Source organism: Condylostylus longicornis, unplaced genomic scaffold, assembly GCF_029603195.1.
Source record: "Condylostylus longicornis isolate FDR11 unplaced genomic scaffold, ASM2960319v2 ptg000184l, whole genome shotgun sequence".
Lineage (NCBI taxonomy): Eukaryota > Metazoa > Arthropoda > Insecta > Diptera > Dolichopodidae > Condylostylus > Condylostylus longicornis.
The window spans coordinates 328,919-349,408 of NW_026578152.1; the positions used below are offsets into that span (position 1 = coordinate 328,919).

General features: G+C 32.1%; 1 protein-coding gene across 1 annotated transcript in view; it reads left to right on the forward strand.

Moving 5' to 3' along the window:
- LOC129616344 (hybrid signal transduction histidine kinase L) overlaps nt 1-20,183 on the forward strand; it is a 56,489-nt gene extending 36,306 nt beyond the window's left edge. Inside the window, exons 3-5 of the mRNA XM_055531963.1 lie at nt 19,375-19,707; nt 19,765-19,872; nt 19,969-20,183. Of these exons, the coding sequence (XP_055387938.1) occupies nt 19,375-19,707; nt 19,765-19,872; nt 19,969-20,183 (656 nt within the window). The remainder of the gene's footprint in view (nt 1-19,374; nt 19,708-19,764; nt 19,873-19,968) is intronic.
- The last annotated feature ends 307 nt before the right edge of the window (nt 20,184-20,490 follow it).

Here is a 20,490-nt window from a genome sequence, read left to right on the forward strand (position 1 = left end):
TTGCTTTAATATGAGGAATTCATATATTAAATTTTAATGAAATCGGTTGATTATTTCTCTTTATATACTTTAAAGTGTATAATTGGCCCGCAGTAAACGTCTAGGTGCCGATGCCTGATCTTTCCAAAAAATTTACATGTTCATTATTTTAATACGAGAAATTCAAATAATAAATTTTAATGAAATCGGTTGATTATTTCTCTTTATATACACAAAAATGTATATTTGGCCCGTAGTAAACGTCTAGTTGACGATGCCTGATTTCTTCCAAAACATAGGAATTTTCGCGGACGGTCGAGCTGAGCTTATATATAAAATTTCAAGTAAATCGGTTGAATATTTTCTTCAAAATGTTCAAAAATGTGAAACAGGCCCGCTAAAAAGTGCAGTTCCCGACGCCTGATATATACCAAAAGTTGATCAATCCGTGCCATGGTGTAAATAAACTTACATATAAAATGTCATCAAAATCTGTGCCAAACTTGAGATACACGCGTGCAAACACAGACCGACAGAGCGACAGACCGACAGGTTGCTGAAAATAGTTTATTTGCACTTCCCTACTATGGAGAAGTACGTTCCCACCGAAAACTCGATATGCAAAATTTATTGCCATCACATAACCTATCTATTGTTTACACAATACGGTTGGTAAAAAGAATTATATTTCGGAAAAATTATCAACCATTGAAAAAAAAAAATTTTTGAATAATTGTTTCTCTTAACTCATACAATTAGCCCTTAAAATCGAGCATTATTTTTGCTTTAGTTCAAAGACTGCATAAATCGTTCTCCTAAATATATGCAATCCTAGAAATAGTATCGTATATCAATGAAAATATTTTTAATAGTGTGGTAGATATATATAGACTGTATTTAAAAGCAGTATTTCCACTTGTTGAAGGGAAAAGTGCTACGATACAAACCATTGGTTTAACCCAACTTTATTTTCATGTAGTATTACATCCTTAAATTTTTGCAAAATATGAAAGTGATTTCACTAATATGTCTATTTGTACAAATATTTTATCAAAACATATCGAAAATTAATTGTTTTTGTGAAATACGCGGTTGACATTGAAGATTTTACACTTACTTGTGTATTCCTGGAGCCAGAGAAGTACTACTTGGGAATCAGTCCATGCATACAGTACTATATGTGATATTTCTAAATCATCTGCAACCTTATTAAACAGTTTCATTAGTAATTCTGCTCCTCGTAGCTCTAATCGCGGAAGTGAAAGTTTTTGCGAAGACGATGCTAACTTTGTTTTGTCAGTGATTAACATTGATTTATAACCGTTTTGATGCAGTCGTAAGTTTTCTACTCGGGCATGTGCTCTACCTGAGGCGTCACAGAACCTGTGAAGTTTAAGTAGTTTGGCTGAAGTGTAGAAAAACCACATTTCAACTTGGTATGATCTATAAATTGCAACTGGTTTCGAAAATTGATATATTTATCATGTAGACGCGACAGTAATTGCTTATTGCAATCAAAATTTTTGTTCCATTTGTTTTGTAGAATCATTAGCACTTTTCCAAAAAATTTTTTGAAAAAAGTGCTTATTAGTTTCACTCTGTCCGTCCGTCCGTCCGTCCGTCCGTCCATGGACACTTTTTTTGTTTACAAAACTTCTACATCCTTTAAGATAGAAAGCTGAAATTTCATACGTACATAGATCTTCACTAGAAACTTATTTCCGTAGAACAAAATTTTTACCTATCTCCCCCCCTCTAGAAGTTATACCCCCACCAAAACACTAAAAATGGCCTTTTTTAAATATTCGTTGCAATGAAACCATAAGCATTTTTGAAATTTTGCAAACGCATAAAGGCAGCGACTTGCTTCCCCTAGCGCGATATACTATAGTTAAACTTTGGAAAAACAAAATGGCCGTTCAAATTTACCGTTATCTAAAGTCCTTTTTTTCCAAATTTTTGATGTCATTTTTGCTTCTAGACCCCAGCCTGTAGAAGCTTGATATTTTAGGAGCTTTAAGACATTGATAAATAGTTCATTTCGTTAGAAGAAAATTTTTTTTCATCTCCACCCCCTCTCAAGTTATGGCCTCTTGAAATTATTATATTTATATTATATTTCCGAAACCGCAAACGTTTTTAAATTTCTATAAACATAGAAAGCTAGCGGTAAATTCCATGACATTAAAAAATATAATTATTTTTCTTAACTCACACAATTAACCCTTAAAATCGAGCATTATGTTAACCCCTCTTTATATTAATTTTTGCTTTATTTCAAAGACTGTAGAAGTTTTGAAGGATGTAGAAGTTTTGAATGCATCATCCTAAATATATGCACTCCTAGAAATAGTTAAATATGAATGAAAATAATTTTAATAGTGGGATAGGTATACATAGACTGTATTTAAAAGCAGAATTTTCACTTGTTGAAGGGAAAAGTGCTACAATACAAACCATTGGTTTGACCCAACTTTATTTTTGTGGTTATTACAACTGGTGCTACCCATCCAAGTTGGTCAAAAATTCTGGAAATTTTGGAGGATGCAACCCTTTTTGTTATATATTTTGGTGTGTTCGGAGGGTCGATTATTATTCTAAATTCGTTTCATTTTGGGTACCATCGTATTCCTAATATTTTAAGTGACTCAGTTTGTGTATTTCCCATTTCAATGCATTGTGTTGGCATTGTATTGTTACGAGTGGGTTGTTACCTGCCCATTTTTGAAGTCTAAAGCTAGCGCTTTTTAAGATGTTTACAAGTTGTAATTTGCCTTGTACGGCTTGTTCAACTGTATCGCTACCTGATATTTTACCATTTACATACATACGATGGGTAAGATTTTTGCTCCTACTGGAAAGTATTTTGTTTCGTAGGTAACAGTGACTTGTGCATCAATGTCATCCAGTGTAACATGACATATCAAGATGTTTTTAAGGGTTTTTACTAGTCCAGGACCTGTTACAATTCATGTTTGCTCAGCTTTTGCATGGTATGATTGCCCTTTCATTATTCCACGAAGCAATATATCACCAATGACATCTGATCCTAATATACGATCAATTTTTGTTGTTTTTCAAACTCAGGGTCGGCTCTATGTTCTTAAAGTGCTTCCATTTTTCTTTATGTACTTGTTCTTGCGGTAAGATTTTTATTTGACCTAATAGCGGCCGATATTTTGAAAGAATTACCCAAAAGGGGTGTAACGATGCTTACGCGCCTAATTAATGCGTGTATAAGGTTCAATTACGTGCCTGAAATTTGGAAAGTTGCAGAGATAATCATGCTGCACAAACCTAGTAAACCTATGGACAGGACGAATTCTTATACACCAAACCCATTGTTGACGATGATTTCAAAACTGCTAGAGAAACTTTTATTGAGAAGACTTCAGCCTATAATTGAAAGTAAAAGGTTAATCACGAATCATCAATTTGGTTTTCGCCGGAACCACTCAACCATAGATCAGATTCATAGAATAACTGACCTAATAGAAAGTTCACTGGAAGAAAAAACAATATGTTTTATCATATTTTTGGATGTAGCCCAGGCTTACGATAAGGTTTGACATTGTAGATTAATAAAAAAACTTAGGCGAGTACTACCAAGGCAGTATATTGACCTGCTCGAATCTTACCTGACTAATAGGGTATTTCGAGTTGAACAGGAAGATTAGTACTCTTCGCTTAGGGATATCATATCGGTGTACCACAGGGGAGTATATTGGGCCTGATATTATACTTGTTATACACGTATGACATTCCTGAATCGGAAGGAGTTACAATAGCTACATTTGCTGATGATACAGTAGTTATCGCAATAGGACGAAATGAAAATGAATCTACACAAAAATTGCAAAGGCCCAGTGATGGGATCTCAAAATGGACTAAAAAGTGGAATATAAAACTTAACGAGGTGAAATCAGAGCACGTGAATTTCACTAATAGAAAAATTGACAATTCATGTTCGGTTCGGATAAATGGCGTCTTGATTCCGTCCGCAAACACGCGAAGTATTTGGGAATGATGTTGGACGCGAAGCTCAGATGGAAGGAGCACATAAAGAAAAAGATATCTCAACTAGAGGAGGAATACAGAAAGTTTGAGTGGCTTTTGGGGAAGCGTTCTAAATTGACAATATAGAACAAAGTTTTGATATATAATCAAATATTTAAGCCTGTCTGGGCTTACGGTATACAGTTATGGGGCTCCGCTGCACAGACTCATATCCAATCTATACAAAGATTTCAAAATAGAGTCTTACGGGACATCGTAAACGCCCCTTGGTATGTCCATTATGCCGATATACACAGGGATCTCACGATCCTAAGTGTCACACACGAAATTAAAAAGCAAGCAGCCAATCATAAAATGCGATTATCCAATAATGTCAACATCGAGGCGGCTCGATTGGTTGACAATCAAAACTTTGTTAGGAGACTTAAACGTACGAGATCTCTAGAGTTAGTTTAAAGTTTTTTTATCTGGAACAATGAGCACTTAGTACGCTATTGTGTCAGATCAAAAGCTTGTAAATAATCAAAAAAGTTAGAGCAAAATTAATGGTTAGTCGTTTCCGACTAGTTTTATAGTTAATTTTGAGGAGGGTGTTTTTTAGTGGATTAAAGTTCCACACTACTGCTTTTAGTCTGGCAGTGTCTTTCGAGATTCTTCACCCTTCCTCTTTGTAAAAAAAAAAAAAAAAAAAAAAAAATATTGCGAGAATAAGAAGTTTAAATTTAAAACATATATAAAATAATATGAACATTTATCCTAATTAGATTGAAAGAATTTGAACAATGGTTTTTACTACACGAATAATTCGGTACGAAGTTCGTAATCACTTGAAAGAGTTTTCTGCTGTATAGACGTTTAAACATATATTCCTGCTAAGCGTAAGATTTTGCGTTGATTTTGATAAAGGACTTTGTTCCTTCGCATAATTGTCCAAGAAAGAGCAACACACCACGAAACTTTCAAAAATTGTTTTTTTTTTTCTGCCAGGGACTGTTGCTAATTTAAGGAAAACAATTCGAACCATGGATTCGGTTACCTGCTATGCCACTCAAGAATACTATTTTAAACATTTCAAAAACTAATAAAACTAATGAAAGTCATGTGTTCAATCAAAGCTCAGGTATGTCTCAGAAATTTCTATAAAATAGCTTGGCAGGCTTGGATAACTGCCATACTATTTTAAGGACTAATTTTAAATATTTAAATTAATAAAGCTCTTTAAGGCGCATGAAAGGTTGCAGCTACGTGTCCAAGATTGTTAAGATATACTTACAATTCATATATGTAAAGAGTTTTATTTGTTTTTAAGAGATTCGGACATTAAAGTATGGCAGAGTTGAGGCGTTTTTAAAAGTGTATCTTAACGGAGGCTATGTATGTTTTGAATTTGTCAGCGAAAGGCTGTCAATTATACCTGTTTAAAAAAAAACAATTTTAAAACAGTGCTAAACTGCTTTTTAAAAACTTTTAAGAAGTGATAAAAAAAATACTTCAATCATATATTAAGTACGGTCTATAAACTCAAGTAGTTCATGAGGAATTGTAAGCAAAACTCATGTTTTTTAAATTATTCCAAAGAAAAGAAATTTTAAATCAGAAAACAAATTCTTGCAATTAGAAATACAAAATTTAGTTAATATATGAATTTTTAGCGGACACTTAATAATAAATATTTGTTTCAAGTTTAGAAACATTTGACAAAAGTAAAATTACTACACGATATTTTGTAAGTACCCCTAGAAATATAAGAACAAAGCGATCTCTTAAAAATGCTCTTAAGAAGTTTTTAAAATATTTTTTGTTGTTTTATGTGAAAAAAACAAGTAAGGTTGAATCCGATAAATTATTTTTTAATAAATTAAAAAATAATTTATCGGATACAGAAATTTTGGAACTGTGTAAATAAGCAAATCGAATTGTTTAATTATGTTTTAAAGTTCATGTTTTAATTAAAAATTTTTCGAGAAATTTATATGATCGAAATTTATCAGATCAAATTTTAAGTGGAGGTGGATCAAAATGAGATGGGCGTATCTTCGAAACTAAATGAGATAGCAAAAAACTGGTTACATATACCGAAATATCATCTTTGAAAACCTATGAAAATGGACTTAAGTCAGAAATTACAAAAGTGACGTATGGATCAAAATAGCACTCAGCCGACGAAGTATCAGCTCTGCAAAAGAATTGCGACTCCATATAACCAATACCGCAAAGGAGGTGCACGGCAGTTTCATCGATTTCTCCAGTCTTTGAAATTGATACCTCCCTGGGCAGTGCCCCGTGAATAAATTCGCAATTTCATGAATTCGCAAGGCAAGCCTTGCTCCCACGGCGGAAGGAGGCAGACCACTGAAACGTCACTACGCGCCAGCTCATCGGCAACCTTGTCGCTTGCGTATCCACTATGGCCTGGTCCCGGTCATTTTCAGGCACGCCAACCTCTGCAGCTTTTTCAGCCTAACCCGTATGCGGCCCGCCGCTATGAAGTGTATCGGTTTCAAAGCCCGCTAATTGTCAAATATCATAAAAGAAAAAAAAAACAAATATGTAAATTATCTTGTTACAAGTAGTAATATAATATATCAAAATAATATAACCAATAATAAAATATTATTAGAAAATATTATTAAAAAATTAAACTTTGGATTTGATAGGAAAATAAATTAATAAAATAAATCTATAGTAATATTAAAACCACTTTAAATCAAATTGGCGAAATATGTATGTATATAACATTATAGGAATTTTCCATATAGAGTAAAATAGTACAAAGTAATTATTTGAGAATTGTATCCATCAATGCATATAACATTGCTGTAAGCAACCTTTTATAGTTGAGTTTACGAAATCGTATTGATGTACTTTTAGGAGAAAAGAAATGAAGCGAAACGGTTTAAAAAACATAATTGAACTCCAAGAATATTTTTTAAATAGGAATGATCGAATAAATTCAGGTTTCTTATGATAAAAAAAACCTTTAAAATAAAAGTTATATAATTAAAATAGAGTTATATTATACTAGAGGTAGTTTTTTAACATTTAAGAACAAGATCTTCCTTAATTACTTATAAGACTAAGTACTAAGGAACTGAGAAAAATTTTGATAATAATGTTTATAATTATGTTATCGTACGAAATTTTTGGTAGTATTAATTGTGAGGTAATTAAATCTGACCACCGGTCCTTTAACCGAAGGGTCTCGGGTTCAAACCCCGGTCAGGTCACTATAAAAATTATATTCAATATTATTATAACTTAATATACAATAATAATAAATATTATACAAGTAATTTTCAAATATTCGTAATATTCCATATTAAAAAAATATTCCATATTAAGAAAAATAAACAGTAAATATTAATAACCTCAAATAATTAATATAAATAAAACTACGGCAGATTAGTCACCTACCTAGTTAAACTCTATGACGCTATGAAACTAGTGCATGAGAAATCATGCACTAGCCCTATGCTCCTTCTAGGAGTGAATAAGGAAAAAATTGTGAGGTGGAAAAAATTTTATTTTCTAGTGCAATAAATTTTTTATTAGTTAGAAGGTGCTAACATTTCAGGCTTCTTCAATTTGACGTCTGCAAAAAACCTCAGAAATTTGAAAAAAAGGGATTTAGATTACCATTGCTATTGATAGTAATTTTGTCTTTCTAATGTACAACAATGCTTAGTTTATCTTTCAAATGAATATTTCTGGTCATAATAATTAAAAAAAATGTATAAAAGGAGATATATATATTTTTTGTGATGCAAATATTTTTAGAGTAAGTCTTAAAACAGGGATATTACGGACTGAGAAGATTCAATGTCACAATTTTTTGGCGCTCTTCTGGCACAAAGACGTGGTTTTAATTGTACAAAAATTTTTACAGAAAATTTTTAAATAGGGTTATTTCTGTTCTGAGAAATTTAAATTTAAGAAATTTCCGGAAACCTAGTCACAAAATCTCATCTAATGCGTTTTCTTGGAAGTTTCTAGTTCTTCTAGAAGTATTTCATACCTTCGATGAAACAATGCTTGCTTAAAATTTTTAAAATATGCTTTCTTCAACCAATAACAATAATGCCTTAATAATTTTGACAAACATACGTTCATTTTAAAAATTTCACATAGGCAAAGGACGAAATTACTACAACATCAGAGAGGGAAAAGGTGGCCCCAAATTAGTCTATGACTAAACAAAACGGAGTTACCGCAAAAATAGCTGAAAACACTGCAAAAGACTTCGCAGCTTGAAGTTCACTTGAATCTCAGTGAACGGAGTCGAAAGCTCTCTGCAAAGTGCAGCTAACAGCGGTCCACTCGTTGTGGTGAAATACTGCAGGTGAAACCCTATACGATGGCGCTCCAACTGATTTTTCCAATTGGTTCATGTAAGGATTCATGTAGTCAATCATTTTACCTTTATTTACAGCTACTTACCTGAAAAAGAAAAAAAAAGAAATAAATTAAATAAAATAAAAGAATTTTAATATAAAAAGAATATTTATAAACGAATATAGATTTAAGGTCAATAAGTACCGTCAAATAAGAGGAGAAAAGGAAACCTATATTTTAAAATATTTTGATAAAAATTTAGATAAATACTCACAAAGTGAAAATTCTTGTTGCAACTATAAAAAATTGACAAGAAAAATTTTGAAAAGAAAAGAAAATAAACCTTTTTAATAATATTATAAGAATTTTTATAGTGAACCTTATTTTCGTCAACAAGTGTCGCATTATTGAAAAAAAAAAATCTTATGTGGTCAGCACATAACCGACCGCATTGTATATTGTCTATTTAAGTGAAAGGGTTACAGAAAATTATAAAAATGTTCAATTTTTAGAACATTAGTAAGCTTATAGTTAACATACCTAGAAAAATGTAAATTTAGCTCTTAGTAGAGTTTCGCTTTGTGCTACCCGAATTCCCAGAAATGCTCGCCAGTTAACCAGATTATTTAAATCTCAAATATTAAATTTCAAGAAATTCCATCAATTCGTTCCGTAGATATGGTGAAAAATGTAAAATCTGCCCGCAAATCAGTTTTCGAGCCCTGACCTTTCCAAAAAATTTATATGTTCATTGTTTTAATACGAGGAATTCAAATTTTAAATTTCAATGAAATCGGTCAATTATTTCTCTTTATATACGCAAAAATGCATATTTGGCCCGTAGTAAACGAGGCCTGATGTATCCCAAAAGTTGATCAAAAGATGATCAAAATCGGTTAAGAAGAACTTGAGATACACGCGTGCACACACAGACCGACAGAGCGACAGACCGACAGACCGATAAACCGACAGACTGACCGACCGACAGGTTGCTAAAAATGGTTTATTAACACTTCCCTACTATGGAGAAGTGCATTCCCACCGAAAACTCGACATGCAAAATTTGTTGCCATCACATAACCTACCTATTGTTTACACAATACGGTCGGTAATAATTGAATAAACGAACACAATAGTAATTATTGAATTACGTGAAATTGAAGATCTAAAATAAAGCCACTTGCCGATCAGCCGGAGAAAAAAATAGTAAAAATAATAAATGAAATAACAGTAGAATATAGAATTTTCTTATTTACACGATCTATCTATCAATCGTAATATTTTCTGTTTAGTGTGCTTAATCTAAGTAGTAATAAAATCTTACTATCTATCCTATTAATCTTAATAAAGAAAATTTAGTGCTTAATGTGAATGGTTATATAATCTTACGATTTATTTTGTTATCATAGTACAGAAAATTTAGTGTCTAATCGACAGAGTAATAGTGCTTATGAATCTTTAAACTTTATAGAAAATTTATTAAATTTACTAATACAACTAATATGGAATTACTAATAGAACTAATAAAATTTATTTTTTTTTTTTGGAACTAATAAAATTTATTTTTTTTTTCTTTACCCAGAGGAAGGGTGAAAAATCTCGAAAGACACTGCCAGACGAAAAGCCATAGGGTGGAACTTTAATCCACTAAAAAACACCCTCCTCAAAATAAACTATAAAACTAATCGGAAACGACTAACTATTAATTTTGCTCTAACCTTTTTGATTATTTACAAGCTTTTGAGCCGGCACAATAGCATACTAAGTACTCATTGTTCCAGATAACAAACTTTAAACTAACTCGAGAGGTCTCGTATGTTTAAGTCTCCTAACAAAGTTTTGATTGTCAACCAATCGAGCCGCCTCGATGTTGACATGATTGGATAAACGCATTTTATGATTGGCTGTTTGCTTTTTAATTTCGTCTGTGACTATCGGCATTACGGACATAAATAGGGGCTTTTAAAATGTCCCGTAATACCCTATTTTGAAATCTTTGAATAGATTGTATATGAGACTGCGCTGCGCAGCCCCATAACTGAATACCGTAAGCCCAGACAGGCTTAAATATTTGATTATATATCAAAACTTTGTTGCATATTGTCAACTTAGAACTCTTTTTCTCTATGTGCTCCTTTCATCTAAGCTTTGCGTCCGACGTCATTCCCAAATACTTCGCCGTGTTTGCGGACGGAATCAAGACGCCATTTATCCGAACCGAACATGAATTGTCAATTTTCCTATTAGTGAAATTAACGTGTACTGATTTCACCTCGTTAAGTTTTATATTCCACTTTCTAATCCATTTTGAGATCTCGTCACTGGCCTTTTATAATTTTTGTGTAGATTCATTTATACTTCGTCCTATTGCGATAACTACTGTATCTTCAGCAAATGTAGCTATTGTAACTCCTTCCGATTCAGGAATATCATACGTGTATAACAAGTATAATATCAGGCCCAATATACTCCCCTGTGGTACACCGATATGATATCCCTAAGCGAAGAGTACTAATCTTCCTGTTTAACTCGAAATACCCTATTAGTCAGGTAAGATTCGAGCAGGTCAATATACTGCCTTGGTAGTAATCGCCTAAGTTTTTTTATAAATCTACAATGCCAAACCTTATCGAAGGCCTGGGCTACATCCAAAAATATAATAAAACATATTGTTTTTTCCTCCAGTGAATTTTCTATTAGGTCAGTTATTCTATGAATCTGATCTATGGTCGATTGGTTCCGGCGAAAACCAAATTGATGATTCGTGATTAACCTTTTACTTTCAATTATAGGCTGAAGTCTTCTCAATAAAAGTTACTCTAGCAGTTTTGAAATCATCGGCAACAATGAGATTGGTCTATAAGATGTCGGCCTGTCTATAGGTTTGGGCAGCAGGATTATCTCTGCAACTTTCCAAATATCAGGCATGTAATTAAACCTTATACACGCATTAATTAGGCGCGTTAGCGTCATTTTACATTATGGGTAATTTTTTCAAAATATCAGCCGTTATTTAATCAAATCCCGGGGTCTTTTTAGGTTTAAGAGACCCGATTTTTTCTATAACATTTCTTTCAGTGACAATTGAAATAGTCACTCTATCCTCAACAAAAGCAGATTCCTCATTTTCATACACGCCCTGGCTGTTATGCGGCAGAATATATCGGCCAAATGATCCGCAAACGCATCTGCATTATCCGTGTCAGTTTTTGCCCACGTTACACCTTTGTTAGCGAGATGTTTGATAGGTACCTTCATTTTCTTTGTTGCCCTCTACAGTGAGTAATTGGTTTTCTCACACGCCGTCAAATTTTGAACATAATTGGCAACTGAATCCTCCTTGTATTTTCTACTACAGCGTCTTAGTTGCTGCGATTCACGATTATATCTGGTTTTATCAATAGGATCACGCGTTTGCTGCCACCTCTTTCTCGCCCGCCTGCTTTGTCCTACATTTGCTAGTATATGTGGGGGATAGTTAATGCCTCCCCTTCTAATAGCATTAATTTTCGAACTACTCCAAACCGAATTTTGAATAATTTTAGTAAAGTTTTCGGCCTCCTCATCTGTGTGCTGGGTCGTTCTTATTCTTTTCGTTAGATCTATTTGTCGTTCAACCTCTAAGCGAAATCTTGACCAATCTGTAATTTCATTTGTCAGCGATGGCTTCGCTCTTTTCATTACAATATTTTCCTTAAGTTCAAGAATAACCACTGAATGATCGGAGTTTAAATCATAGTTAAATTTTTCGCAATCTGTTTTGTTATGAAGAAATCTATTAAATTTGGACACTTATTAACATCGCCTGGCCAATGGTGCAGTGGTTATTGCACTGGTCCTTTAACAGAAGGGTATCGGGTTCAAAGCCCAGTCAAGTCACTAAAAATTATATTCAATATTATATAGCTTTATACAAATTACATGATACTATACATATTAACTAATTGCCATATTTCAATAATATCCAATATTAAAAATACCAGAAAAATAAAATAGTAAATATCAATAACCTTAATAAATATTTAATATAAAACTACGATAGGCTCGTCACCTACATAGTAAAACTAAAAGACGTAAGAAACTTGTGTTCATGATTATCTACAATATCGTGCACCAGCCTTATGCTCCCCCCAGGAGCGAAACAAGAATAAAAAAAAACTTATTGACATAGATTGAATCTTACTTTATTATATTTCCAAATATTTAAAATTAGCTTTTGGAGTTGTATGGCAGCTACCCGAACCTGTCAAGTCATATCATTGAAACTTTAAGGATATATGTGGCATATAATTGGATATTAGTGCAACCATTCCCTTAAAATCTTCAGATCATATGGAGAGTGTAATTTAACACATCTTTGTAAAATTTGATATTTATATCTTTATTAGTTTTTGAAATATTTAAAAAACCTCTTTGAGTTGTATGGCAGCTGCCCGCAGAATTTTACGCTGAGCAAGAATATATATATGTCCATACCGGAGGCGACTCCTTCCAGTAGTTACAAACTCCATACCAAAGTGAATGTTCCCTTCAAGTGCCGGGTATAAAAACGACAGGAAAATCCTCCAAATTTGTAGTTGCATAGATTTTGAACAAAAAATATAAAATTTATAATACGTTACTGAGCACAACATTTCCGATGCTTTGTAGAAATTAAAACTCATTAAATAATAAAGTTGGGTCAAACCAATGGTTTGTATTGTAGCACTTTTCCCTTCAACAAGTGAAAATTCTGCTTTTAAATACAGTCTACGAGTATGTATACCTATCACACTATTAAAATTATTTTCATTCATATACAAAACTATTTCTAGGATTGCATATGTTTAGGATGAACGATTTATGCAGTCTTTGAAATAAAGCAAAAATTAATATAAGCAGGGGTTAACATAATGCTCGATTTTAAGGATTAATTGTGTGAGTTAAGAAAAATAATTATATTTTTTAATATCATGGAATTTACCGCTAACTTTTTGCGTTTATAGAAATTTGAAAAAGCTTGCGGTTTCAGAAATATAAGGTGGCGAAAATGCAAATTTTACAAATTTCAAGAGGCCATAACTTGAGAGGGGGTGGAGATGAAAAAACATTTTCTTCTAACGAAATGAATTATTTATTAATGTCTAAAAGCCGCTAAAATTTCAAAGTTCTACATTATGGGGTCTAGAAGAAAAACGAGATCAAAAATTTGGAAAAAAAGGACTTTAGATAACGGTAAATTTGAACGGCCATTTTGATTTTCTAAAGTTTAACTATAGTATATCGCGCTAGGGGAAGCAAGCTACTGCCTTTCTGCGTTTGCAAAATTTCAAAAATGCTTATGGTTTCATTGCAACAAATAGTTAAAATAGGCTATTTTTAGTGCTTTGGGGGGGTATAACTTCTAGAGGGGGGAGATAGGTAAAAATTTTGTTCTACGAAAATAAGTTTCTAGTAAAGATCTATGTACGTATTAAATTTCAGCTTTCTATCTTTAAGAATGTAGAAGTTTTGTAAACAGACACACGGGCAGACGGACGGACGGACGGACGGACGGACAGAGTGAAACTAATAAGCACTTTTTTTCAAAAATTTTTGGAAAAGTGCTAAAAATTAATTAAAAAATATATGAAATACATGAAAATTTGAAACATCTTCTGTAGTGTCCGACGAAAATTACAAAAGAATTTTTTTTTGATTATAAAATAAATTTAACCCAATTCTATACAATTTTAAATTATAATTAAAAATGCTAATAATTATATAAAAAATTGTAATAAACGAAGAAATAAAATTTTATAATAACTGAAACAATTATATAAAAAAAGAGGAGAAAACAGAATATTAACAACAGAATTGAATTTGATTTTTATAAAAACTAAATGGGAAAAAAATAGAAAAATTTACAGCTATTTTCAATTTGTTTTAATTAATATTTCATATATAAATATTAACTACTTTACAAGAAAATAAAAAAATTTTCGTTTACTTCTGAATTATTTTAAATATTTTTGATAAAATACAAAATTACGAAACGTTCAACTCATTCTTATTTTGCATCAAATAATTTTTTCAATATAATTAGAATTTTAATTACCAATTTACAGAATCATTTGTAACTTATTTAAAAACAATAAGCAAAATTTTGTAAGGAAAGAATAAGTGAGAAATTTTGAATCATACCTTAGACTGTGTGGCATGTTCCTAAAACAAAGATTTTTTCTAAATCTCCATAATAAACTATTACAACGTGCACTGAATAAAATTACAACAAAGTCTTCAAGGTTTTTAAACTACAAAAAATCATTATAATAGAGTCATAATCTCTCTTGGAATTTCCAATAACCAAATTGCCGTTAAGTCTTTGATTATTTTGTCCCTAATTTTTTATACCTTTCGGCTTCTTCTAACATAAAAAATCAAAATCAATCTCTTCTATTTTCCCTCGAAAGCATCTGATATGAAACCGAGAGCGCTTTCAACTCCATTTGTAATGACATCCACTCTCGAAAATTTGAGGCCAAAATTAAGCCGCATCAGGCATAATGCAGATTTTGACAAAGAACCCCAAATCGTGAACTAAAATGAACCGGAACATGTACTCGATGGGCAAGGCGCAAATATCTCTGAATCTATTAGAGAACTAATAAAACATGAAGCAAGAAGAATTTACAATGGAGGGGTGTAAAAATAAATTGTAATTGCAAATGAATTAAAGAGTGTAGTGATGAAAAATTGGAAGAGTAGGACGATTTCCTAATTGATTTTAACAAGGAAGGAGTAGGAAGGAGTGCTATCAGAAAGAAGATAATAGGGAACGCTGACAGGGTGCTGAGGGCACATTACCCTATTAAATTGGGGGAAAATGGCTAAATGTATAAATCTACACAATTGCTACAACAGTGATATTGGAACACTAGACCACCAACTTACAGGTTTAGGCTAAGGAGTAGAATAATACAGAAATTCTACATGCTAGTATATCAACACCTAACGTTTATTCTTGAAAAGCATGGATTTGTCACAAGAGGCATATTTAACTATGAAGTATTTAGCATAGCGATTTACCTAGATTGTTTAGAATCAAGGAATCGCAAGGTCTGCTCCAAGCACTTCAATTAAGTTTAAAGTTAGATAATATGACGAACAAGAGTAATAACCCAAATCATCTATACTAACAAAAGCTATCTAAAATTAATAAATAATATACAAATACCTTTTAAGCAGTACGATACACAAACAGTTAATAACATAGAAATTCATACATCCTATTTAAACTCAATCCAAAAAGAAAGACTTGATCTTCTCGTGAAAAAGTATACCATCTTGTTTGCTGATCCCGATGAAAACCTTCTGTCGATGACATTCGTAGACAAGACATCGGTAAAAGGTGTTGCGTCTCTATAGACGATATAATCATCCTGGGAGAGAATTAAGAAAAACTTTTTGAGAGCTTAGAGGTCATATTTGATACACTGAGTAAAGCGAATATGAAAGTACAACTGGATAAATCTGAATCCCTTAAGAATGAAGTTCTTGGGATTTATTCGTATCGGAGAAAGAACTTAAAACCAATACGAAGAAAGTGCAAGCATATGCGACATACCGATACCCAAAAATTTAAAAGAAGTAAGATCCTTTCTAAGAATGTCCGGGTATTACAAAAGATTCATACAACATTTCGCGAAAATCTCAAATTTCTGATATCTCTTTTAAGAAAAGAAGGTGGACGTATGTTCAAATCTCAATATAGAAATACACTAATTACTCTAAACGACGAAGAAAAGGCAGAATTAATGCAGTGAAATAATTCCTTAATCTCGGAGGAAGTAATGCTTAACTACCCAGATTTCAGTAATGATTTTAAGTTGACGACGGGTGCTTCAAACCATGCGATCGCAGCAGTCCTATCTCAGGGGAGGAGACCTTTTAAGAGACACAATTGCTAAGAGGAGATCTAGCAATTGAGTGGTCTCTGCCTTCTCGCAGGATTTACCTATATGGAGCAAGGAGAGTTATAATCTAAACCGATCATCAGCCTCCCTCATATGCTCCGAGTAATAAGAATTCCAATAGCAAAGTAAAGCAATGGCAAGCTATCGTAGAACAGTATAACCATTAAATCAGGTATAAACTGGATAAAGTCATGGTCGATAACTCTCTATGCTCGCACCAGATTCGCAGATATTTAGTTTACCCGCAAACCAACAGAGCGCAGAAAGCTAATCTCACAACTATATCCAATCAATAGATACACCAACAAACGTTTTTAAACTACAATATTATTATTTGTATATAATATACAAATAATAATCAGCTACACTATTATTTGTATATAATATACAAATAATAATAACGATCACTATAAATTAGTAAAAAGTTTTAAAAAACTACTATAGACATACCTCAAATACAGTTTTCAGAAAATGGTTTGATAGATTTTTTAAAGAAATTTTTGAATCCAAATATTATAAATGCAATTAAGACGGATGAGGCCACTATGGGGCAGGTTCAAAGAATTTACACCAAACACTTTGAAAACTATAAAATTAGATTCACTCGAATAATGGTGAAAAATAAAACCGATGAATCCGAAAATATTATAATATGATATTATAATTGCAAATCATAAACGCGCTCATAGAAATGCCGCAGATAATAGGGTATAAATTATCTAGATTTGTTATTCTCCTAAAATGACGAACACAATTAAAAAATTAGTTGCAATGTGTACAATCTGCAAAAAAAATAAATATGATAGGCACCCCAATAAGCCTGAAATAGCAGAAACACCAACCCCATCCTTCGTAGGACATACTTTAAACATCGATATTTTCTCAACAGAATCAAAGCTAACCATCACTGCAATTGATAAACTCACCAAGTTCCTGCAAATGAAAATTATAAAAAGCCGATCAACTAAAGATATTCGACTCGTTCAGCTGGTATTAGACTGTGATAATCCAAAATTAAAAGTTATTGAATTCAGCTTCGATCAAGCAATGACGAAGGATGAGTTTGAAGTCAAGGTGTACATCGTACCACCATATAGAAGGGAGTCAAACGGACGAAAATTAAAGGAGCACATTCAACATCTGCAGAAATTATGTGTTGCCTGAAAGCAGAAAATTCAGAACAAAATTTTAAGAACTGTTGCAACGGGCTGTGAACCATACCATTCTATTTATAACCATACTATTCATTCAGTTACAAGGGAAACACCGATCGAAATTATTTCTGAGAAGAATACCAAATATTTCGCCAGAGGAATTCAAAAGGACTTGTCATCGATGAACATCAAAAAAAATAAGCAGAAAAAAAATTGATTTAAATTATTATAATAGAAAATAGATACCTTTTCAACAATACGACATAGATGAAATCAATTATGTTAGGCATAATAAGAGTTTGGACACTAAATTAACGGTTAAGTATAAAAGGGAAGATAGAAGAACATCACCATGAAGTAAAAGAAAATAGGAACACCACTGTAATTACAACATCGAGAAAAATGGTGCATAAATCTAATATAAGGTCAGGATAATATAGCGAATCAACTCTTATTTTCTCCATTCCACTCTTTATGTGACTTCCATAATTCAAATTTTTCGTTATCTTTTCTTACCACTTTATATTTCAGATTTTTGATGACCAGAAGCATATCGCACATGCAAATTTTAGATTAGACCGGATCTTATGTGCTTACTGTAGAACTCGTAGAAGCGAAAAGGGAAGAGGGGAAGTGCAGAGTAATCTACGTGACAGATGTAACCGTAATTGGGGAGGCTGTGACGCAGCTGGAAACACTTCTTTCTAACAAATCAATACAGAATCACACTGTGTACTCATATTTGCCGCCGAAGTACATGGAAATAGATGAAAATCACCCGATCACGATGACTTCGTGATGATTAAATGAAAACGAACAAATCTACTCTAATAAACACTACTTTCAAAGATAGGCTCAAGCACTTAACACAAATTACAAACCAAATTATAGAAAATATAAAGAGCCCAATACACAAAGTACAACTAAACTGTTCATACAAAAATTACAATACAAAATAAAATTAATTAAAGAGGAAATATCTAACAACGTTGCACATTATTCAGACGAATTCATATTTTTCACAAAAAAAAATTTATTTAAAAAAATTGTGAAATCGTGAACACATCTACCTTCAAAATTAGTTCACACAAAAATTTTTTGAACGGTCACGTTGCACCTATAACAATTATGCTGATACGCAAGTAGAGTGATCAGTAATTAAAATAGAAATTTTATAAAATCATTGTTACATAATATTGAAATATCGTCTTTTATTAAAATAAAGTAAAATAATTTTTCTAGTAAAATAAAGTAATTAAGGTATTAATCTCCACAAAAATTCATAATAAAACAGAAAAAAGGCCGCTTTTTGCTACTGCTTGAAGTAATTTAATTAGACAGCAGAAATTTTGCTTTCATATCTGTTTGCCTTCACGATGCCGGTGATAAAATTTTAATTGAACTACGAGTATATATCTTAGGAGAAGTCATTGCATTAACTTTTCTCATTCGCTTTGTCTCATACTGGAATCGCAGCTGCACTTTTCAGCTGCCATGTTTTTAATTTAATATGATTTTTATATTTTTTATTTTATATAACATACATAAAAATTCATAATTAAACAGAAAAAATATTACAATAATATTTAAATTAAAATTTGCAACGTCTATTGTGGATATGGTTTACAAGGCCTTTTTTGTTTCTGCATGAAGTAATTTTGTTAGACAGCAAAAATTCTTCTTTCATATCTGTTTGCCTTCAAGATGCCGGCGGTAAAAATTTAATTGAAGCATGTATATACCTTAGCAAAAGTCATTGCATTTACTTTTCTCATTTGATTTGTCTACTGGAATCGCAATTGCACTTTCCAGCTACCTGCTTCATATATTGGTTCAAGTTAAATAACATTTATGTATTTGCATACTTTGCGCAACATTATCACAAAATTACATTACAATCGTAATTTTAAAAACATATAAGTGTTTGTATTATTAACAAGAATTTTCTTTTATTTTAGAAATTATTCAACCACAACATATTTGGCCTTATATACATCAAAGTTTCATGCATCACACACAATTTTCTCATCCTGCCTTTTTAAGTTCAAATAACAATAATTGTCAACAATTAACTGCACCATCAAGCTGTAATTTGATTAATAATAGTATTGACGCTGGAAACACACACGTAGCAGAAAGTGGAAATAGTTTAAGTGATGACAATCAACAAAAGCGGAAGCAAATCATTGCAAAACCATTGCCTAGTAGGCCGTCACCATTTATAGTTCATGGTTTAAGTCATACTAATTTAAATTCACTTCTCGCACATTGCAGGAACCCTTATTTAAATGGTAAATGTGTTAAATACAAATGCACAAAAAAAATTTTTATCTCAAATACTTTTTCAGTTGGTGGGCCACAAGTTTTCCCCTTAGCTCCAGGTCAAGGTTTTCCGTGGGCACATTCGTCAAGAGGGAAACCTCGCAGAGGTATGATGAGAAGGGCCGTTTTTTCAGGTAGAGTATATTAGCAAGTTTTAGAAATACCTTTGGTTAAAATTCTCAAATTCACAAATATTGTTAAATGATCGCTGTTACGTAATTTGTTTTCAGACTCTCAGCGAAAAGGTTTGGAAAGACGTTTTCAACAGCAAAAATATATTAGTAAACCGGACAGAAAGAAATTAGCTGAAAGATTAGGACTTAAAGATTCCCAGGTAGCTTCATTTCATTATCGAATTTTTTCCAACTTTATGTTTACCAAAACACCTTATGCCAACAAACTAAATATCTATGTTTATTCTTTATTGGGTCGATTGAATTATTGATTATGCAATATGTAATACATTATGAGGAATACACTTATTTTTGTATACAGGATGGGAAAAAAATGCTTCATTTCTTCTTCAAATTTTGATTTAATTCAGAAGAAAAGAAAAAGAAAATGTTGCTTATTACTTCCAGTTCGTATGTGTCCAATTCTTCACACCCTGTACTGCATTGAAGCTGCTGTATGCGAGTATATACTTATTTACTCTCACTATTTATTAATATTTATTTATTTGTCTGTTAATAAAAAATAAAGTTTGTTGAGTTTTCGTGCCACAGTGAAAGCGAATCCGTCAGGTGAGTTTT